The 25307-nt window shown below is 32.8% G+C and overlaps 1 protein-coding gene across 1 annotated transcript; it reads left to right on the plus strand.

Annotated features, from left to right (window-relative positions):
* The first annotated feature begins 8806 nt into the window (after positions 1-8806).
* On the plus strand, positions 8807-11105 carry LOC145045520 (uncharacterized). Its single transcript, XM_078993842.1, has 4 exons — positions 8807-9343; positions 9420-9669; positions 9746-10170; positions 10941-11105. The coding sequence occupies exons 1-4, from the start codon at positions 8807-8809 to the stop codon at positions 11103-11105; spliced, it is 1377 nt and encodes a 458-aa protein (XP_078849968.1).
* The last annotated feature ends 14202 nt before the right edge of the window (positions 11106-25307 follow it).

The raw sequence follows: 25307 nt of genomic DNA on the forward strand, positions 1-25307 counted from the left end.
CACATCTGTTGGGGGTCAAAGAACTCAGTTGAGTGTTAGAAGGGTTGTAGTCAGAGTGACCCAACGCATTGGACATAATTTTAGACCTGGAGTTCATGGGACTCGACGAGTGCTAGAACAGACTTGGTGAGTCCAAGGCAATCTCCTTAAGACTGGAGATGAACTCGATGAGTTGTTCATCAACTCGGCGAGTCGAGGATAGGACTTGTTCATTAGATGAAGGTGGACTCGACGAGTGTTCATACAACTCAGCGAGTCGGATGAGGTTCATACGATGTTCATATGAGAGAGGAACTCGTCGAGTTGATGCCAAACTTAACGAGTCGAGTCATGAATAAGGGGGAGTAAAGGGGTTAGGGACTCGACGAGGTGACGGCCCAACTCGGCGAGTCGGGTCAACTTGAAGTTGACTTTGACTGGACTTGGACTAACCCTGTTTAGGGTTGCATGTACTGTGTGTTGACTTGAAGGTTGTCGTGTAGGGATCGAGGAGTCGAAGGGAGTCGACTTGTGCGTCGAGGATAATTCAAATATTGCACGACACTGAGGTGAGTTACCTTCCAGTAGGGGTGGGTCTAAGACCACAATGTCGACCCACCAAAGAGGAGTATTTAGAAGATTATTATCTTTGTGATAATTATCTTGGTCTAGTTATGTGCTCTGGTCATGAGAATTATCTGTATGATATGTTATGTGTATAATATGGATTATTTTCCTTGACAGCGGTCCTTAGGACTAAAGGGTAAGTCAGTACCCGGATATGCCTGACTGTATGCTTATATCTATTGTTGTATGCTAGTAGTAGGGGTGAAATAGTCCCCAGTTACCGGTTGAAAGATACAGATGATGGTTACCAGTTGAAAGATATCGATGATAGTTACCGCTTGAAAGATACCGATGAAGGATACCGGTTGAAAGATACCGATACCGGTTGAAAGATACTGATGATATTGTATGGTATGTGGTATGATGGGGGAATTCACTAAAATTTGTACTTACAGTTTTGGTGTTGGCTTCAGGTACCTCTTCGTCGTAGGGAAAAGAGTCGGCGGTGTAGCAGCACATCACACACACACACATGGTTTTCCGCTTTGAGTTTCTGGGATTGTACTATGATTTTCATTACTTTTGATGTCATATTTTGGGACACAACATTATGATTTTGAAACGTGTTGTTATTTGAACACATTTTGGTAAAATGTTTATTAAATTATTATTTCAAAAATGAAATTTTCGGGATTGAATTTTGGGATGTTACAATAAATATGGATGATTAATAAAAAATAAAGCAAAACAAATAAAAAAACCCACCAACAACAGAAAAGTTTTGTTCATCTGGTACTTATATATATATATATATATATATATATATATATATATATATATATAGAGAGAGAGAGAGAGAGAGGTGGGTTAAATTGAAATAATAAAAAAGGTTGAGTATGGGGGAATCATTCTCAGCCACTCATTTAATTTAAGCATAAAAAGACACGGTGGCAAACTTGTAAATATGTTAATAACCTTAAATCTCAAATACGTAACTATAGAGAACTCGATAACAGTTCGTTCATCATCAAAATTTCTCCACTAAGCTTCAACAATCATCTAGATTTCTTCAACTAAACCATCATCAATGTCATCTAGTGTTAATCAATCATCAATATTCGTGGCTGGGAGGTTCGCCATTCAAGACAGATTCGCAACCCAAATTCATCAATTTCATCGATTTGTTAAAGTTCATAACAGATTTGGAACATGAATTTCCCAGATTCGCAAACGAAATCAGTTGGAATCGGAATTTCTTCGATGTTCATGAAATTGGAATCGGAGTTCTGGACTCCCAGTCACAGTCGACATTAAAGGACTCAGAATCAGTACTCATAGGTTCCCAATTGGACTTTCGAAAATCAAAATCAAAATGAGAAATTGATCAGACATAGGACGTCGTATCTGAATTCGAAATCGGAAGTATACAATGATTTGGAATTGATAACTTGAAGTTTTTAACATTTTTAAAGTAGTTAACTAGTATGCACTCCAACTGTTTGATGAAATGCATAAACTAAATTACCATGTTATATTCACTTATGAATATGTTTTCTCACCTGAATCAGTATATGATTATTAAAAACACAAAACAAATATGCAAGTTTGTGTGTCATTCATATGTGAATAACATATACAAATTATATATATTTGTGAAAATACCTTCTAATATTCATAAGTGAATATATTCACAAGTGAATATACCTTGTAATATTCATATGTGAATATACTTGGTAATATTCACAAGTGAATATACTATGTAATATTCACATGTGATATACCATGTAATACTATGTAATATTCACATATGAAAATCTCATTTAATATTCATAAGTGAATATACCATCTAATATTCACAAGTGAATATATTATGTTAATATTCACAAGTGAATGCATTGTCCAATATTTAAATATGAATATACTAGTTTATTATATGTTATATTCATATTTGAATGATACTTAAATTGTAAAAAAAATAATAATCATACTTTTTATTCATAAGTAGATAACGAATGTACTGTAATAAAATCTGATGCATTTTTATTAACTTATGAATAACGATAGCTGAAAATATAATATATATATATATATATATATATATATATATATATATATATATATATATATATATATATATTATCTTAAAACTATATCAATATGGATGTCTATTTGTAGAGAATAATAAATCATGAATTTTGGTACATTTAAAATCATTTTTCGATAAAAATAGCTTTTTAAAAATTAAAAAGAAAAACGAAAAAACTATGTTTTTTGTATATATTAAGGTAATAATTAGCGTAGTTTAAGAAAATATGTTTTGTTGGAAAACACATGTTTATTCATTTCTCATTTCTGCTGGTACCATGGAGGCTTTTGTGGCAAAAATAAATGAATGGCTGAGAATGATTCCCCCATTCTCAATTTTTTTTTCTCAATTGAACCCTCCCCTATATATATATATATATATATATATATATATATATATATATATATATATATATATATATATATATATATATATATATATATATATATATATATATATATATATATATATATATATATGAAAAAGTTCAATAGAGAACCATTATTATTTAAGGAACCAAAAAATCAATCCAAAGCGTCGGAATTTAAAGCGATCAACGGAAAAATGAAGGGTTGTAAATTTTTATAATTGACACACATGTACCGGATTATAACAAAACCCACTTCCTTTTTTTCATTTAAAATTTTTTCTAGGCCAAGGTTTTTATTGAAAAAACATTCGAATATACCGTTGTTCATGATTTTTCGTCATCTTTCCATAGAGATCCATGATGATATATAAAAAACGATTTTTTTTTTTCGAAAAAAAAACTCACTTAGTTTTCTTATTTTTTTCAATATTTAAGCTTTTTTTTATAAAAAAAACTAATTATACAAAAAAATATTAATTTTTTGTACTCTATTAGTAAACATCAACACCGATTAAAAAACAAAAAAAAACCTGGAACCGTATAGATTCACAATGTGAATCTAAACTGTAAATATTTCAATTTTTAACATTCATAATATGAAAAATCTCGAACAGTTCAGATTCACATTGTGAATCTGAATTACTATTATGCACACTGTGAATCTGAGAAGATTTACAAAAAAAAAAAACCTCGATCAGTGTAGATTCACATTGCGAATCTAAATTGTAAATATTTCAAATTTTAACATTCACAATGTGAAAAAGCTCCGATCAGTTCAGATCCACATTGTGAATCTGATTTATTATTATTACACACACTGTGAATCTAAGGAGGTTCACAATATGAATCTGAAGAGGTTTACATTATGAATCTGAATAAGTTCACAATGTAAATCTGAACTGAAATATCGTTTTTTTACATGAATATGAATCTATATTTAAAAAGTACAAAAAATATGAATTTTGATATATTTATTAATTTTTTTCTATAATAAATAGACTTTAACTTTTTTATTAAAGAAAATGAAGTGAGTTTTTTTCGAAAAAAAAGTTCGTTATATATATATATATATATATATATATATATATATATATATATATATATATATATATATATATATCATCATGGATCTCTATGGAAAGAGGATGAAAAATCGTGAACAACGGTATATTTGTTTTTTTTTTTATAAAAAACATGGCCTAAAAAAAATTTAAAACGAAAAAAAGTGGTGGGTATTTTTGTAAAGGATGGATTTTTTGGTATAATCCGGTGTGTGTGCGTCCAATGTAAAAGTGTACATTTATTTCCTTGGTCGTTGATCGTTATGATTTCCGATACTCACGATTGGTTCTTTAGTTATTGATTAATTATGGTTCTATATTGAACCTCACCCTATATATATATATATATATATATATATATATATATATATATATATATATATATATATATATATATATATATATATATATATATATATATATATATATATACACACACACACACTAGGCGAATGCCCGACGTTTCGCAGTGGGATAATTATGTAGTTTAATATGGTTATATATGCTTTAATGTATATTGAATAAGCCATACATAAAACTTGTATGCGATTAAATTGCATGTACAGTTCTTGATTTATAGATTTTTTATCATAATAAATAATGAATTGTTTTTACTATTAGTTTAAAATTTTAAATGTAGTTTTTATGTACACATTAGTATCTAATGTAATTAGTTAATGCTTGATTAGATATGGATTCTCATTTATGGTCGTCTATTTATATTGAACCTCATAAAAATACATATATTACCGACTTTTGTTAGTTTTACTATTGAATAGAAAATGGTGTCGTATTTTAAGTAAATATAAAAAATCTATTTTAAGATAGCGACATATTTTAAGTTAATATAAAAAATCATATTTTAGAACTAATGAAAAGAAAAAATGGAGCCAAATTTTTTAACTATAATAAAGTTGATTCCAGTTAAAAAGTGTTCAATCGAAGATAATATCATTCGATAAACATCATAAGATATTACGTTATATTCAAATTACAGACATCATTTTTGTAAGAGTCATTCAAAATATATGAAACTATAGTGCCTAATACAACAATGTAATAACCAAATGACCCTAATATATTTTAAATGAAATATAATTATAATATATTATCTATGCAACTAAATTTGTGCACAACATGTGGGATTCGTCTACTATATGGTATTCTTCTAATATATTATATTATAGTATAAACATTATATTTGGAAAACCACTTTGAGTTATATTGTAGTTTATAACATTAAATTTGTGATGGGCTGTATTTGACACACATTTGTGTATTTATATCTATATTATATATTTAAAACAAATCTTATATAAACATCCAACCTAAATATTCATCTTCAAGTTTTCTTTCTTCGCCACGTAAACAAACTTTTGTTATAAAGCCAAAAATGGAATAAAAGACAGTTAATTGTAGGACCATGATATATTGTATTTTGATTGGGGCTTGTACAAAACATGCATGAGCATATATTATTAATTTATCTATTGTGTTGGGTAATTTGAATAAGATAGCTTCAAATCCAACGTATCAAACGGATTACCCATTTACTAAAGTCTAAAACCCAAAAACTCAAACATGTTCTAATACCATACAAATGCATGAGGTTTTAGCAAATTATTATCTCATATGAATTACCTTTGATTATGTGTGATTAATTATTAAGAAGGTGAAAAGGTTTGGGGGTTTCAAATGCATGAGGTTTTAGCAAATTATTGTGGAGGGTTTCAAATGCATGAAAATCAAATGAGAACCACAAAAGATTAAGAACCCTAAAAAGCTCATTTAATAACTAAATATATATTGTGAATATTATCAAGTTTGTTAAAATCCTGGTTTTTGGCTTTTGGTAAGAAAATGACAAAGTCATAATTTTTTGTCTAATACTTCCGTGCATGCATTCATTTATATTTTAACACAAAACTTTTATAAAATACAACTTTATACAGTCCATTTACAGTTTAATACATAAAATGCACAACTTAATTGAACTTATTTTACACTAATTCTCAAATTCATAGAAATCAAACCCAAACTTTACCACCACCAAATGCCGCCACCAACCACCTGTGCCAACATTGCAATAGCTTTTTCTTCCAAATGAGATATGCATATAAAGTCAGACCATGACATGTTAAATACTACATTCATAGTTTAATAAACTGATTTATTCATCCATTTTGAATTTAATGCAAAATAATTATAAAAACTAAGGCATTCTTACATACTTATATAACATTAAAAATAAATATATTTACAAGAAATTAATACAATTTTTTTTTACATAAATCATTCATATTTTATTACAAAAATTATTAAAAAAAAATCACATCAACATGTAGTCAATTCATCATTTAATATACTCAATTATCGTTTAATATATAAAATTTAAATCTTAATATAAAAAATTAAAACTTTAATACATAAAAATATCATATTCTTAACTTAAAACATACATTTATACATTTAGATCTAACGGTTGGTGTTTTTTTTAATGTAAATAATATTCACAATTTAAATAATTTTGTTAAAATTAGAGAAAATCATATATATGTATAAGACAAAAATGCAAAAATGGTCCCTGTGGTTTGTCATTTTTTGTGGATATGGTCCAAACCTTTTAAAAATTGGATTTCTGGTCCTTATTGAAAGGTTTGTTTGTGGAACAAGTCCCTGGGGTTAACAACTGTTTGTTTGTGGCTGTTAAACCCCTCACGTGCATTGCACACGAGGGCATAAATGTCTTTTTACTTGAGGGACCATTTTTACAATTCTTGAAATAAACCCGCTTGTTACAGTCTTAGCGCCATATTACACACAAAATCACAAAATATTTAGTTATCTCTTCCACTTCCATCCTCTTCGTCATTCGTTTTGAACGCAAAAACCCTAATCAAGATTTGGTCCAAGGTGTTTACTTGTTTTTGCTTTTCAACTGTAAATGGTGTTCGTAATGTGGGCGATTAGGCCAAAAGGCGAGACGTATGACATCACAAATGAATATGGTTAGTTTCACTTATCCTCTGTTTACGAAATTGTGTTAGGTTTCTTGATGATCTGAAGAACAGAGCCAAAAATACAAACATCTGATAATTTCTTACTTAATGTTTTTTGTATCTTGTAGAGCGTGTACCAACAATGTTCAGCATAAAGCTACACCATGGTGGAAATTTTACAAAGCTTCCAAACACGAAATATGTTAAAGGTGAAGTGCGATATATTGATTTAGTAGACATTGATGAGTTCTCAGTTCATGAACTAGACGCAATGATGCTAGAGCTAGGTTACTCTGTACCCCCAGTAATATATTACCATTTTAGGATTCCTCATGAAGACTTGGATTTTGGCCTCAGATCTTTAGGGAATGATAATGATGTCTTGAATTTGGCTCAGTATATTGGAGATAACAAGGTCATTGAAGTGTATACAGAACATGGAAAAACTAATTTGCTGACCTATTTTATATCTCCAAAAGGAAAGCAAAAAGTTATTATTAAGGAGCTCTGTGATGGTGATCTTCCAAAAGAAGCAAATGTACCTCAAGTACCAGCAAAGGATAAAACCCCAATGATAGATGAAGCTAATGATCAAACACAGTTGGCAGGGTATATGTCCTTGATACTCTTTGACAAAGTCCCTACACCAGTTTCACCACAGTATAGAAGAAATGGAAGGGTGAACTCAATAGTTGGTCAAAGTTCTTGTGCCAAAAAGCTTTGTTTAGTTGAATTGGATGATGTAGTAGAAGATCAAGGTGGTGATCATGCTAAATTGGATGATGTTGTACAAGATCAAGGTGGTGAGAATCCCAAATTAGATGATGTGGTACAAGATCAAGCTGGTGAGCATGCTAACATGAATGATGTGGTTCAAGATCAAGAGGTTGAGCATGCTAACATGGATGATGTGTTATAAGATCAAGGTGGTGACCATGATAACTTTGATTATGATGAATTTCATTGTGAGAACTTTTCTCATGATCACTTTGATCCTTTTGATGGAGAACATTATCAACCACCAGAAGATGAGAATGTTGAAGACCTTCAGTCTGAACATGAAAAGTCTGCTGACAATGATGATCTTAGGCAACAATCAGAAGAACAATATGATGAACTTGTTGATGATGAAAACAATGTATCAGAAGTGGAGGTGGATATGACTGACTTTAACCTCAATCTTGATAAGGATTATGGTTGTGTTCAAATGGATGGGTTTCATAACAGGGTTGGGACAAATGATGAACATGAGGACATAGAAGTCATTGACAATGATAGATGGGATTCTTTAGATGAAGGGTCAGAAGATGAAATGAAAAGAAGATGTGTTCTTAAAAATCTGGCTAAGGAGAAAAGATGCAGTCTTGGCAATGTCCATAAGGCCAGTTTTTATGTTGGGCAAAAGTTTAAATCAAAGAAAGAATTGAAAGAAAAAATTGACATGCACACACTAGAAACTAGGAGGAATTTATATTATAAAAAGAATGACAAGCTTAGACTTCGGGCATTGTGTAGAGGTGTAGTCCCTGTCATCAATGCAAGTGGGGTGGTTGGCCTTAATCCCAAAAATAAAACCAAGGGCAAAGAGGTAAATTCAGAAAAAGTAAACTGTAGTTGGTTCCTTCATGCTTCTAGGTCAAACACAGAATCTCCCTGATTTGTAAGGACATTAAATGACAACCATACTTGCCTTCAAAGTAGGAAGATTAGAGCTTGCACTGCTACTTTTATATCCAAGCGAATCATGGACCAAATCGACATGAATCCAGGGATTCCTCTTCGAGCATTGCAGGAACAACTTCAAAAGGACTTCGAGGTAGGTATTTCTATTGACAAAGTATTCAGGGCCAAGGCTATTGCTACTAAGATCGTGGAGGGTGACTATACGAAACAATATGAGATCTTGAGGGACTATGTCCTTGAATTGCAAGCAACCAATGTTGACACAACTGTCAAGATTGATGTTTACAGTGAACAAAACCCATCAAACCCAACGAGGAGGTTTAAAAGAATCTACATTTGCTTAGGTCCCCTGAAAAAAGGTTTTAAGGCTGGCCTCAGGGATCTTTTGGGTTTCGATGGTGCGCATATGAAAGGACCATTTCCTAGGCAGGTTCTAACAGCAGTTGGGTTGGACTCTAACAATGGTATTTACCCCCTTGCTTATGCCATTGTTGAGACAGAGAACAAAAGTAGTTGGGTATGGTTCTTGCAGTGTTTAGGAGAAGACTTGGATCTTGGTTCAAACTCTAACTTTACTTTTATCACAAATCGACAAAAGGTATCTCTTTCTAACTTGTATTATTAATTACTTATTATTATATAAACTAAATACTTAATTTTTGTTATTGTTCTAGGGTTTAATACCAGCAATAGCCCAACTATTCCCATGTGTTGAGCACAGGTATTGTCTCAGGCACATACATCAGAACATGAGAGTGAAATGGAAATTGAAAGAGTACAAGGATCATTTATGGAGATGTGCAACTGCAACCACTGTACCTGAATTTGAGCATTGCATGAAAGAATTTAGCAACTATGACAAGGAGGCATGTGAATGGATTAGAAAGATTCCTCCAAAACACTGGGCAAGAAGCCATTTTACAGGTACATAAATTACCATAAATTACTATATGTTAAATGTGTACTTGTACTTAAAAGAATATGTTAATTTTTTTAACAGGCAGAGCAATCTCTGATATACTGTTAAACAACCTTTGTGAGGTATTTAACAGCAAGATAATAGAGGGAAGAGATAAGCCTATCATAGGTTGTTTGGAGTATATTAGAAAATACCTGATGAAGAGAATCTATAATGTTATGAAGGTGATGGACAAGGCAAAAGGGCCTTTAACACCCACTGCAACAACCATATTGGATGTAAACAAGTCTCATGCATCACATTACATTGCTAGGTGGAATGGGGGTGAGAAATACCAAGTCATTGGGGCATGGAAAGACCAACATGTTGTAGATGTTAGGAACAACACATGTACTTGCAGGAAGTGGGAGCTAATAGGCATCCCATGTAAACATGCCATTGCAACCCTTTATGAAATGACCAAGAACTCAGAGGATGTTGGTGACATTTACAGGTGGGTCAATAAGGTATACTGGTTGGATACATGGAAGAATGCATATTCTTATAAGGTAGAGCCCATAAAAGGAAGAATAATGTGGCCTAAAAGTTTGTGTCCCACAACACTTATCCCTCCAATACATCATAAGCAACCAGGTAGGCCTACAAAGAAGAGGAAGAAAAGTGAGGATGAAAAAATTGAGTCAGAGTCAAAGAGGGAGTCAAAGTCAGACTGGTACTCATGGTGTAAGTCAGGAAGAAGGCTGTAAATTGGGTCCTGATGGAGTTCAAAAATTAACAAGGAAATATGTCAGTGTAACATGTGCAAAATGCAAAAACAAAGGTCACAACTCAAGGACATGCAAAGGTCAAGGAGGTGGAAATTAGGTGGAAGTTGAAGATCAAGGTTGTGTTTATTTTGGCAGATGTTATTTGCTACTTTTGGAAGTGTTTTGATGTTAAAAAACTTATGACTTATGGTTATTTTGGTTTTCATTAGTATGATAAGTATTAGAACATATATATATATATATATATATATATATATATATATATATATATATATATATATATGGTTGCATATTTTGGGATAATGTAATTGCACTATATGCTTGTAGTCTATTATGTAATTGCAGCCTTGGTTATTATGGTTTTTGGTTATTATTGTTTATTATCACGATTACAGTCAATTATTCACATTAACCTTTATTTCACCTTACAAAAACTACAAAGAACCTTACAAACAACATAAGCAATTCCATAAAATTCATTTTTGTCAAAGCAAGACAAAAATCAACAGTTGTCCGAATTTCTTGCTATTGACTTTGATGATGAAGAAAATGAAGATTTGGAAAATGAGAAGCTGGGACAAAAAGCAGTTGTTAAGTACAACCAACTGATTGGAATTCATACAAAGAACCTTACAAACAACATAAGCAATTCCATAAGCAAAAACTACAAATAGCCTTACAAACAACATAAGCAATTCCATAAAATTCATATTTATATCAGGAAGTCATTTACTACATAAACAACTTACTTTGACCTTACAAACAACTACAAAGAACCTAGGTCAAAGTACCAAAAACCATTAATCCACCAAAAAACCACACTTTTATCGATCTTCAACAAATAAAAACCCACCCCATTGACCTATTACCTAAACCTAAACAGACCTTATGAACAAAATCACAAAAAACACCCAACTAGCCAGCAACATGATCTTTACAGCTATGCACCAAGATTGCATTCGGTTAATATTTCTCAATAGTCCAGGAATAATGACTTTAGACCTTTCACACATGGGGGGATCAACCCATCCGATGAAGCGACAAGCAGAATCCTTCAAAAAGGGGAAAATAACAAATGTTATTTGATTACAAATCAAAATGGGTGCAAACGAATTTCTTTACCTTTTGAGGGCAAGCATAGAAACGTCTGCCTGGGTTCTTCAGTGTCCATGAGCATTTAACAACAGCAAACTTACCACAAAAACAGAGAACCATCGTGTGATTAACTGACACCCCGACTGTTAACAAAGAGAGATGAGAGACGGAAGAGAGGATGAAGAACAACTTGAAAGTTGCAGAACAACGTTTGGGGAAGAACTTGAACATTGGGGAAGTCTTTATATATTATTTCAAGAATTGTAAAAATGGTCCCTCAAGTAAAAAGACATTTATGCCCTTGTGTGCAATGCACGTGAGGGGTTTAACAGCCACAAACAAACGGCTGTTTACCCCAGGGACTTGTTCCACAAACAAACCTTTCAATAAGGACCAGAAATCCAATTTTTAAAAGGTTTGGACCATATCCACAAAAAATGACAAACCACATGGACCATTTTTGCATTTTTGTTTATGTATAATGATTCTTTCTTCTCATATTTCAAAAGCAAATACAAAATTCATAAAAATTTCAAATCTTAATACAGTCAATTCACAGCTTAATACAATAATTTCACAGCTTAATACATAAAATTCACAGCTTAATACAGTAATTCATAGTTTAATCCACAAAAAATATATATGCACGATTATATTTTTTTAACTTAATACTAACAGTTATATGTTCATATCTAAAGGCATTTTTATCTATTAAATTGTGAATTTATTATATTAAGCTGTGAACAAATTTACAGCTTAACATAGCAAATTCACAATTTAATACAATATATTCACAACTTATTTACAAGTATAATATCATATTTCAGTGTATGAAAAAACTCATTGATATTTTAATACATACATAAGTTATCTCATACTTCATAAGCAAACATCAAAAGAAAAATATATACGTGAATCACAAAAAATGATAACTTAACTGAAATCAACGAAGATGATGAGTGAGAAATAGAAAATATCATTACTCTTCCACTCCGTCACCATTAACACTGCCAAGTACCAGTTTACCATACGTTTCCATCAACCATCGTCACCACAAAGCATCAATGTCAACACCAACAACATCATTCCCTAAAAAATCAGAAAAGGATTCAAAAAAACAAAATTGTGAATTTAATATATTAAGCTGTCAATAAAATTCACAGATTAATACAAAAAAATTCACAGTTTAATACAATACATTCAAAGCTCATTTACAAGTATAATCTCATATATCATTCACAATTAATACATACATAAATTATCTCATATTTCAAAAGCAAACATCCAAGGAATAACATATACATGAATCATAAAAGTGGATAATTTATCTGAAATCATCGAAGAAGATGAGTGAGAAATGCAACATATCCTTACTCAACCATCGCTACCACCAACCACACCGCCAACATCCCTCAAAAATTAGATCTGGATAGAAAAATTAAAATTCACATTTTAATAAAACATTTCAAACACTAATTCTCAACTTAATTCAATATGTTAGACACTAATTCCCAATTGGTGCATAAAAAATACACATTCACAACTTAATAACTTACATATTCACAAATTATTACATAAAAACACATATTCACAGCTTAATGACTTTCCAAATTTTTTGGCATTTCATCAAACACCATATGTGCAACATCACTAACTACCACATGCCGCTACCTACCACTTGTGCCACTGATGCAATCATCATTCAATCCAAATTAATTATAAAAATTGATATATTCTTACATATTTATACAACACAAAAAATAAATATATTTACAAGAAAATCAATATAAACATACTTACAAAAATCACTCATATTTTAACACAATTTTTTTTTTAAATTCACAGCTTAAAAATGTCAATTCACAGTTTTGTACACATATTTTCACAACTTAATATATAAATTTCACTTTTTAATATACAAAAATTATACATTCACTTAAAACTTATATTTATACCTTAATATCTATAGGCTAGTGTTTCCTTCAAAGTTTATTTACCTAAATATTCACAATTTAAATTTTGCATATTTTATTCATAACTAGATAAAATTATATGTGTATATAATGTTTTCAGTCTCATATTTTAGAAGCAAAAAAAAAATCATAAAAAATTAACAGCTTAATTCAGTCAATACCTTGCTTAATATATTTAATTCACAATTTAATACAACCAATTCACAACATAATAAAGTTAATTCAAAGTTTAATACACAAAACTCACAGCTTAATATAGTAAATTCACAGCTTAATGCACAAAAAATATACACTCAAAACCCAAATTCTCAACATAAACTTACAGTTCAAGAATTTCATTCACAATTTAATAAAGCAGTTCAGGATTCTAATTCATATTATTCACAATTTAAAAACATACTTGATTTGCTGCCATGTGTGCACCATACAAATTTACAATTTAATAAAGTATTTCAGGACTCTGATTTATAGCTTAATCAAACACCTTGTATACTCTATAAAAGATATTTAGATCAATTTAAAAATTTTATAAAAAATCATGTATTCCCATATTAAAATTAATAAAAATTTATATATTCACAACATAAAACTTATACTTTCTTATTAATAATAGTTAAAACTCAGATTAACACGGCTAAACAATTTATGAAACATTAAAACATCACAAGCCACAACTTAAAATAATAATAATAATAATAATAATAATAATAATAATAATAATAATAATAATAATAATAATATTAACAAAAAAAACTAACTTCACATTATTTGAGAAAATATCTACAAAATAACATATTCTAGATACAATTCGCATCATAGCAACAAAAAAACTTAAATTATGAACAACGATTCTACTAAAATATTATAATGAATAAGAAAAGAAACTTGAATTCACAACTTAAAACTTATAAAAAAATTATTCATTTATAATTTAAAATTTATAATTTTTTATTAATAATAGTGAAAACTAATTTTAATAGAATCAAACAATAATTGAAACATTAAACCATTAAAACATCACAATTCACAGTTTAAAAAAAAAACTAAATACACAATTTTTTTAGAAAACAACTTAAAAATTATATTTAGTTGTTTAATACATCACCTTTCTTATTTTGAAACAACTATAATTTAATATCCAATATTAAGCCCATCATGGTTTTGTGTATGGGTTGTGGCATGAGACGCAGCAAGTAGAAGAAATAAAAGCACATCCATTTTCATTCTCATTATGCTGACAAGGCGACAACAGCTAGGGGGATACAATGCATTTTTGTGTCTTATCTTTCTTTCTTTCTTGGGTTTCTTTCTTTCTTTTTTTGGAACATATATCATACTAATATCATTGATAATTTTATCATGATTTTAATGATAGTAAAAACTTTAAATTAATAGCTTCACAAAAGCAAAATAAAAAAATAATAAATAATACAAAAATCGCCATACCTGATCTGGTGATGTTTCACCGGAGATCAGAGAGAAGAGATAGATATGGAGAAAAGTTAGCAGTGTTTCACTAGAGCGACAACGCAACAACGATAGAGGAGGCTGATAGAGATTTTAGATCTAATCACTCAATGTCACTGAAACTCATAGATCTGAAGACGTAAACAATAGATCTATAGGCGAAAATCATAGATTTGCCACCGAAGATCTTAGATCTATCATCGGAGAACGTAGATTTGGACCGAAACACTTCAAATCTAAAAGCCTCATCACCTATAAAATAGATTGAAAGCTACGGAGGCGGCATATTTGGTGGTTTCACCGAAAATCAGAGAAAAACATATGCCAATTTGGTGTTAGAAAGCACTGGAGGTGGTGCTTCATGTCAGGTCTGATGCAAAAATGACCACTGTTGGTCGACATTTGACAACAATAAGCAGGAGCGGTATTATAACACATCAGCTAGAGTCACAACGATGATGGAGGTGTCGGCGGTGGCGGTATCACTGGTGACGGCGACAACGGATGTAGGAGGTTGCTGTCGGTGGTAGAAGGAAGGAGGAAGAGATAGTTTCATCTTTGCACTTTACGAAAAAATTAGAAGTGTGTCAAATCTACTTTCTAGATCTGATATATTTGCTTATAAAACTAGGTTGGGAGTTTTCTTTATTTACAATAATACCATTTATCTTTTTTAATAATTGATAAACAAAAATTCTATTTTATAAATATACATTTATTGATTAGAGATATATGTAGTTCTTAGGTTCCTAATCTTTTTTGGTTTCCATTTGAATCTTTACCTCTATATATATATATATATATATATATATATATATATATATATATATATATATATATATATATATATATATATATATATATATATATATATATATATATATTAAAAGAGAAACCTTATGACATCCTCTAAAACAATCTGGATCGTTGATTGTGTTTTCTTTATAGGTTTTACACCCTTAGATCAATTTGCTTACGTCACGTTGATCAAACAAGAAGTCAATCCTTTATATTAGGAATTTAAGTGTAGGAATTGAATGAAAATGATACTTGAATTCTTTCCAAACTTACAACTACAAATTGGTTCCTTATTAATGTAAACCTTAAATTTAGGCTCTATTTCCATTCAAAATTGCTTTCCAAATATATTATATGTTGAAATCTCGAAAACTATTAATTTCAAATTTCAAAAGTTTCGGATATTTTTATGAACCAATACACTTTCAACCATGATATTTTCTATTTTAAGTTTAAATGAAATTTCAATTGATTACCTGCTAATTTTCATCATATTGACTTGTATATATATATATATTACAAACCTTTTTAATAATCGATTTACACAAACATTATGTCATAATTCCCACTTAGAAAACAAATGCAAAAAAACTTCAACCTTCTCATCAGTCTGATTAGTTGAATAAATGTATGTATTTCTTCATTAAATCATTTTAATCTGTAAGTTTGATATTGTTTTCGAAATTATATGTTTTTACTCATTCGTATGGTTCTTTGTTGAATACTTATAATTTGGATGTATAATGTTGTTGTTGATTTTTTTTTGTTGTGTTCGGTTATTGGTTCCATCTTTTTAATCGGTAACTATGATCCTATTTTCGAAAACATTAAACTCAATGTTAAAATTGGATGTTATATATAATGAAATTATGATGGTACATCTGTCTGTATACCTTTGTAAAAAATCAATAGACAAGACAAGAGATGGCATGACATAATATAACAGATGGGTTGTACAAAAGACATGAATGCCCTCATTAGAAAGTTTTTTTTATGTCTCCGGTAGTAACAAAATAAGAATAAGAAATATACCTTCTCAACAATTGATGTGAGCTTTAAAGTTAAATATAAACATGTTGTGAAAGATGAAAATAGGCTCCCGTATTCTTTTTTCAAAAAGAATTGGTACCATACATGGGCAGGTAAGAATGCACGGTATAATAGAAGTGTGCACTCAACTAGAGTCAGCATTTGACCCTGGAAATACCAAAAACACCCCTCAGAACCTTCTGAAAAGACAAATTAGGTATACTCAAGGACCAAAATGTAATCTACTCTAAACTTAAGTAAAAAAATATAAATTTTGTTGTTATGCTATATGTTTTTTAGTTTTGGTTCAAAGGCAAAATGGTGATTTAAAAAAAAACAACTAATAGCTAGACTGTTAACTTAGGCAATCATAAAAGTTTTATGAAACAGTGAAACAAGGTCCAAAAACTACAACCTGATTCTTTTAGAGACCAAAACCAAAAAAATCAACTAAACACAAGGACCAAATACATAAATCAGTAAAAATAAATGAAAAAACTTTTGTTTATACCAATCCCCCCACCCCCCCCCACCCCCGTTTTGAGGTCATGGTGGTAGATTGAGCTTCATCACTTCTGCCTCTAATTTGCTCTTTGCTTTATAGTAAGGAATGTTCTTTACTACCACTGGATCATTTCTTGCACGTTCAGGATCCATTGATATAATCCCTGTTGTATTTCAAATTCAATAACAAAATTGTAATTAATTAATTTCTCATTGAAGTTAATAAATTATCAATTCAATTGTTGTGCTTTCTTAAATTGCAAACCTATACAAGGGTTCAAGTTTCGATCGATATTTGCGGAGTTGATCATCCCTCTTGAAAACGAAGATTTAAAGTGGTCTTTAATTTACTGAGTACGTTCGTGATCGGCCTCCTCAACTATGTATTAATCGAAAGGTGGGGCGACACAGCCCCCAAGCAGAGGCCGCATATGATAGGTTATTCCAGAATCAATGTGAATATCGCCGAATAGGAGACTTCGCACTCCAGAACCCGCCAACGCTCGTGAAAACATCTCACTTCCTGCTCATCCAAGTTTTCTCATTGCTATAGCATTACGAAGTTGATCATATTGCATATTTTTCTAAATAAGAAACACTAATATCAACAAAAGAAACTATTTAATTTCGTAATAATGTTGAATTAAAAAATAAGTAAATAAATAAATAAGAAATAGAAGAACCTTGTATTACCACCATATTTTATGTTTGACCTCATCACCGTATTTAAATCCTCCCATAATTTGAGGCATTGTAATTAACCAAAATGCAACAATGCTTGGATCTTTCATGCTATCAATAATATGCTAAAACACAAAAGTAGATGTTTTGAAGTGAGATAATTGTTACAAGAGGAAAAGGGGTAGAATCGTAATTGGCATTTACCTCATAAGGGTTTTTTGTTTTTTTCATTATGTTGTAAGTTTTGCATGGAGGCTCGATAATTTGCAAAGTAAATAAAACTAAAGGGGTGTTTCTTTTTTCCTTCATTAAACTCTATAGTGAATGACTATATGGATAAAGTGTTCTATACATAAAGATTGTAGATAAATATGGAAACTAAAACGCAATGGATTATGAGAAATCACAAAAAATAAGAACCAAAACTAGGAACCAACATCGAACAAAAACCCTACTTTCTTTACTTCAAAAAAAATCAACATACCTACACATACTCAAAACCGTAGAAAGAATTTCACAAAAAAATGTTATTTCATAAAAAAAGGAGCCTGAAAAAAAAAAGATGGTGGTAAACCGAAGAAGGCATATCAAAATCAACAAAAAAACGAAGATATAAACATAAATGATGGACCTGATAAATGATTTCTGTCATATTATCCCTAAAATAAAAAAGAAGTCATCAATGAATTTTAACATTTTCGATGGTAGTGACAATAACTTAGATTAAGGAAAAAAAGATCTGATATTAGAGATGAAGCGGAGGGAGATGATTAGCTTCGTTGCAGATTTATTGGTTATAGTTTCTTTATATTTAATATTGTGGGGGGTTTTATGTGGTTCATTTTGAAGGAACATAAATAAGTTGCTATTTTTTTAAATAAACAGTTATATTTCGCAATATAGCCATAAAATAACAATGTATTTTGAAAGTACATTGTTAAATGTTAGATTATACTTGTGTAGACCCATTTTCACGCATGGTTGGATATATATAGTTGTTTTCCGTGTCACAAGTAAAAAATGTTTGAAGATACTTATATGTGACAAACAAGGTCATTGAACTAATAAAACAAAAAATATTGTCTATAAAGAGGTCCTTTAACGCTATATATTTACCTATTTTAGTGTAATTTATACACATTTCAATAATACCAATAACCCTATTTTTTTATAATTATTTTGTAATATCTATATAAATTTGCATTTTATTTATGTGTTTCCGCGTTTAACGCGGGTCATAATCTAGTGCATATATATATATATATATATATATATATATATATATATATATATATATATATACACACACACATACATACTAGGTTATAACTCGTGGAAACTACGGTTGGTATGTATAAATTATTATATAGACAAAAAAACACTAAAAAATGTAACTTATTGTCAATTGCAAGTAATCTTGAATAAATATGTTTACTAAAATAAAAAAAATACTTAAAAATATGCTTCTGAGTTTAGTGGTCTTTAAAGTTAAATATTGGTCATTTTACGTCACAATACAATGATATTGGTATTTTCCCAAGTGTGACCGTTTTTTTTTTCAAAGTAGAATGTTATAATTGATAGTATATTTCCTATACTGTCCAAGATGATTATAAAGTACTGTTAAGTTAAAAACTAACTTGAAGATCGATTAGATCCTTTTAACAGGTAAAATAATAAACTAGAAAACTGGAAAGAACACAAGAATGGATCAAAGTGTGTCGAATGATTGATTCAAACAATCCTCAGCAGAGCTCGATTAAGAACTTCCGCTGTAGAGGATTTAGGGTTACAAGAGCGATGATAAAACTTCTAAATAATCTCTAATTAAATCTGCTCTATCGTAATCAATCCTGTTTAAGATGCATGCAAGCACCTATATTTATATTAAACCCTATAAGGCTCACGGTTGGACTGGCCCAAACCGGAGTTACAAAACTTGGACTAATAAGCGTTCCCAAATGACGCAATACATAACAAAACTCGACCCAACAATCTCCCCCTTTGCGTCAAATTGGAGCGAGACTACTTCTTCTTGCTTGGGCCAGCAGCGGGAACTTTCTTCGTGGTATCAAACAAACGAGAGATTAAAGCAAGGATCGTCTGTCTGAACCGAATGTACCAATGTATCATGTCGTCGAAGTACTTGATATCATCTGCTGAGTTTTGCTTGTTCCTGTGGATGATCCCCAACACATGCTTTAGGCAAGTAGTGGTGTACAGATGTTTATCAGCTAAGGCAAAAAGACATTTATGTCCTTCATTCCTAGTGAACATGACTGAGTTTCGCCTTGAGTCAATTTTGCCCATCTGCATTTGGTTCAGATCACTGGCCGAGCCAACAGGAGATATTGTTGGTTTCTTCTTGAAGACGCTTGCTACCTCCTGATCCATCAATGCTACTTCCATGATGTAGCACACAAGCATCCTTTTGAAATGGTTGATAATCGGACCGTATTCAACTTCGTTGGTCAATAGGATGTTGTGCAAGATGATCCAGTCATGGGATTGAGGTTCGGTAAATCTGCTAAAGAAATGGCATGTTCGGTTTTGGCAGACCCCCGAAGCACTTTGAACCGAACGTTGATGAAGCTCCCTTCACTGTACGGCTTCAAGACCCGAACGTTTACAATCTTCTGAGCGCTCCAAGTCTGATACGGAGGAAGAGCAGCTTTCAGATAGAAGTTAATCAAGTCCCGATCAACCTGTGGATGAGGATGAGGGAACTTTGAAACGTTGGTGAAGGCGTGAAAGATGAACACCTTTCGGGTCAGAGGCATATCGAATTGAGAATCGACAGTGTTGGAACAATCAAACGATATAACAGGTTCCAGCCATAAGATGCTCGGAGTATCGATTGCCTCTTTGATCATCCTCTCAAGAGTCCAGACAGGAAAAAGAATTTTCCTACTCTCAAGAAGGTCATGTGATTCCTTCTCTTTTCTCTCTGCTTCTTCAGCTTCTTTAGCAGCACGAGCATTGACATCATCATCAACTCGACATTTTCGCTTTAAAAGATCAGCGATAGTCTCTGTGTCTTCCTCTTCATCTTCCTCAGCAATCTTCTTGCCTTTATCTTTCACACCAGAACCAGAAGCTTGACCTGCTGGAGGAGGTTTGGTGGTGTGAGTAGCCTTTGAGGACGGAGATGGTTGAGACATTGACTCCTTTTCTCCCCCTTGTTTCGGAATGGACATGAAATCAAGAAGCCCTTCAATTTTGCTTAGCAGGGCAAGGGTAGGAGCGAGATTTTCTACAAGGGTACGCCTCACAGAGTAGTTGATAATTGGATCATGTGCTTCGAGGATGTTGGATATGGCAGAGTGGACATCCGAAACACACGATTTAATCACCTCCCGTTCAGTCCGAAGAGAGTCAATCTCTTGTTGAGAATTAGAGAGTTGAACACTATTGACCTTTAAAGCTGTGGTCTTCTGAGCTAGAGCATCCATCAACGAGTTCTCAGCAGCCAGATCTTCTTGGAGTTTGGAGAGACGCTCGTCAATAGTAGCATGAAATGCTGAGTTGTCGTCTGAGAGCGATTGACGAAGTGAAGCAAAGGACTTCAACTCAGTTGAGACAGACGTGGCTAACTGTTGAACAATTGGTTCCAACACTGTCTTTGTAGCATTTGCACTCACCTGTAAAGACTTTAACAGGGCAGAGGCATCAGAAAATAGTTTATCGACTTTTTCGGTCGCAGCCTGACAGGCTTGTGTTGAGGCTTCAATGGCGGAGGTGGTAGAAGCAATAGAATCTTGATAAGCCTGAGAGAAAGCAACAATAATCTTCTGAACTGCTTCGTCAGAAAGGGATGCTTGAGACGTTGAAGAAGAGGCAATGAGCAAGTCAACCTTGGCATGAAGCTCCGTGAGATGTTTCTTTGTAACCGGAGCGTCATCATCATCATCGCTCTGTACTTGAAACGGACTATAGTAGACCGAGTCAAATGTCATATTGTCCCCGCCAAGGAATGTTTCTTCTCCTTCAGAAGCGTGACCGGGAGATGGTGGTGGTGGAGAAGGTAGTGGTGAAGTATGAGTAGGTTCGGGTTGGGTTGTTTCGGGTGTAGGTGTAGGAGTAGGTTCGGATGCTGGTGTAGGTTCGGATGCATCAGTACGAACCCCCGTATCAGATACGTTGGCTGTAACTTTTGCAGTGGATGTTGTTGTTGCACCGGTGAATATTGGTGGTGTTGGGATTGAAGTTGATGGAATTTGTGTAGTGGGGTTTATGGTGGGAATGGAAGTAGGGATAGTTTGAGTAGGAGAGGGAATTGGAGAAGGAGGGATTGGGATCTCAGGTGTAGGAGATCTTGGTGGAGTGTTGCCTCTTGGAGAGTCTTCAGAATCTGAACTCTCACCCTCAGACTCGCTTGAGGAGGAAGCGATAATTAGCTTTCTCCTGGGTTGAGTTTTTCGCCTCTTTTGCTGCGGAGACTGAGCAGCCTTTATGGGTTTCCTCTTCCTTAGAGAAGGGCCTTTAGCCCCTTTCGCCACTTTTTTCACCTTATCCGCCTTCTTGCCTCTTGGAGCAGGCTTGTCGGCATCATGGATAGACTTCAACATCTCCGGAGTGAGATCCCTCGAACCTAATTGCTTAAACTCTTTGTAGGTTTTGATAATCCAGCTATCGGCTGGAACGTCACCATACATAGACTCCGGAATCGAACCATTAAATGGAAACTTGGAAGCATTTGAAACGATGATCTTCGTGGTATGGAATGTACCAATCGAAGACATCGGAGCATCAGCGACAATGGGGATGTGGTATTTGTCCATCACCCATTTCGTGATCAAGGTCCAAAACCTAGCATAAGACACCTCTGAATGCCGTGAAGAAGAGGAGAGACTCTGGATGAGTTGTTGCCAAAGAATAAACCCATAATCTACATTGACGCCATTGTAGATACCATACATGATTGACAAAAATAGTCGACTAGAACCATCAGAACCAGAACTCCTTTCAGAAAGGCCTTTGAATAACACAGTGAACAGCCCGTTCCACTGTGGCGGCAAGCACGACTTCTTGAATTTGGCGACGGAAGTAAGCACCTCCGTATAACCCATGTTGTAAAACATATTGAGCAGGTGCCCCATTGGAATCGTCTCTGGATTAACCCTCAAAGAGTCAGCTTCAAACCCTAACAGGGAGCAAAATCGTTTCTTGGAGATGGACGCTTTGTGATGAAAAATGTCAAAGAAGATCCTGTCAACCACTTTGTCGTAATGAGCAGTCGCATAGATTTGCGACAAGAACTCCATTGGAACTGATTCCGCCCTTGAAAGTGTAGGAGAAATCGGCGAAAACTTCAAACACTCAATAATGGGGAACATGAAGGCATCATAAGCATGAGGGGTTAAATCGATGATCAGGCATTGTTGTGGGCGAATAGGCAGTATGTGAGAAGTTGAACAGAAGACGAATCTGCCATTGTTTGAAGAAAGTGAAGAAGATGATGAACAGTAAAGGTGCACGGATTTCTTGCGCTCTGGGAATTTTAATTGCAGTAAAGAGGTAAACGGTATAGGATGTTGCCTTTTATACTGTGGCGTAAGGAGAAAGAGAGAGAGAGAGATCTTCCCAAATCTTCTATCGAAAAACGAAGAGTTTTCCGGAGTTGATTGATGCGTGACAGTTAGGGTAACCGATGAGCACGCATGAGAGAGAGTGTCAGACCCCTAAGAACACGCCTCCCATCAAGCGCCGTTTGAAGATGAACCGTTTCAGATTCACACGCGCCCTTTCTGCCCATTTAGAGATGAGACGGTTCCAATTCGCACGCGTTCCCTTTTAGCGCCGTTTGAAATCAAATCGATTAGACTCCCGCCTGAGTCATCATATCATCATCTTATCCGTTCAAATTGTACGGCATCTTTTGAAGAATACTCCCACGTGGATTAAAATCAACCATAGCTTGGAATCAACCACTAATCCAATGAAAATGCCTGTAATTAATAGAACCAGAATTTTGGAAAATCAAAGATTTTCGTGCTAAGGGTGTAAAAGAAAAGAAATAAATCAATACTTTTTAGGAAAAATTGTGATGTCAGTAAAGACACGAAACAAATGATCCCGGGCACGAATCTCTTTCTTCAAAGTCAAGAGAGACCTTAAAGTGTTTGTATGGTTTCCCGTTGAATAACAAACAAACACTTATTAAGAAGTGTTGAAAGGCTTCTTTTAATTAGGCTTCTTAGGGTAGCTTTTGCTTTGATTCAACAGTCCTAATCTTGAAATAAGATAGAAAGGAAACAAAGTACTTGTGAGACCGGTGTAGTCTGTTGAACAAGTAGGTTGGTAATAATTTTAAAGTGGCTGGGAAATATAAAATCTCAACAAAAATTAAAAACTGGATCCCAAGGGTAGAAATGTTATGGTTGTTGACAATTTCATAGGAATCACACAAAAGGAAAATTTTGAGATTTCATGAAGATACGACCGTCAATTCATTAGTGAAAACTAGATCAAGTTAATTGTTCACCGTCAATTCAGATTGGGTATTGAATTTTGGGTTTCACTCAGCTCGTAGTGGCACGAAACTAAGATCATGAACGCAGTTTTTGAGTAACCATAAACCTCAGTGGTAATTTCTGAGAGTCTCAAGGGTTACGTTTGTGAAACGAATTTAATGGAGAAATGCAATAGAGATGGTGTAAGAAATCAAAGTACCTCTGCTGTGAAGAATAGGACCAAGCAGAAAACTCTTATCTCATGTGAGAAGAGAGTTAGGTAGCTCACGATTAGAATAAATGTGATAGCCTAATTGGGAAGACAAGGTTTGTGTATACCAAGCCATTAAGGCTATTATTCAGAATCAGATGAGGCTTTGGACACATACAGCAGCATGCTTCTAGGGACACTTAACTAATTTGACAATTTCCCCATAAACAAACACACAAATAAAACAAAAAGGAAATAAATGAAATTTTTTTTTTGGAGTTTTTGATAAATAATAGTGAAAATAAAATAATAAAAAAATAAAATGAAAATAAAATAGTAATAAAAAAATAAAAAAACTGAGAAAGAAAATAAAAAGTTAAAAAAAACTTTGGAAAAAAAACTTTGAGAAAACCGAACCCAAGCGTTCGGTTGGTTTCGGTTGTGAAAAATTTTGAAAAACCGAACCCGAGCGTTCGGTTGGTTTCGGTTTTGAAAAATTTTGGAAAAACCGAACCCGAGCGTTCGGTTGGTTTCGGTTCTGAAAAATTTGGTTGGTTTCGGTTCTGAAAAATTTTGGAAAACCGAACCCGAGCGTTCGGTGGGTTTCGGTTCTGAAAATTTTTGGAAAACCGAAGAAATTAGATTTTCAAAAAGGAAAAACTTTTG

The sequence above is a fragment of the Lactuca saligna genome, chromosome 5 (assembly GCF_052625555.1).
Source record: "Lactuca saligna cultivar CGN05327 chromosome 5, ASM5262555v1, whole genome shotgun sequence".
NCBI lineage: Eukaryota > Viridiplantae > Streptophyta > Magnoliopsida > Asterales > Asteraceae > Lactuca > Lactuca saligna.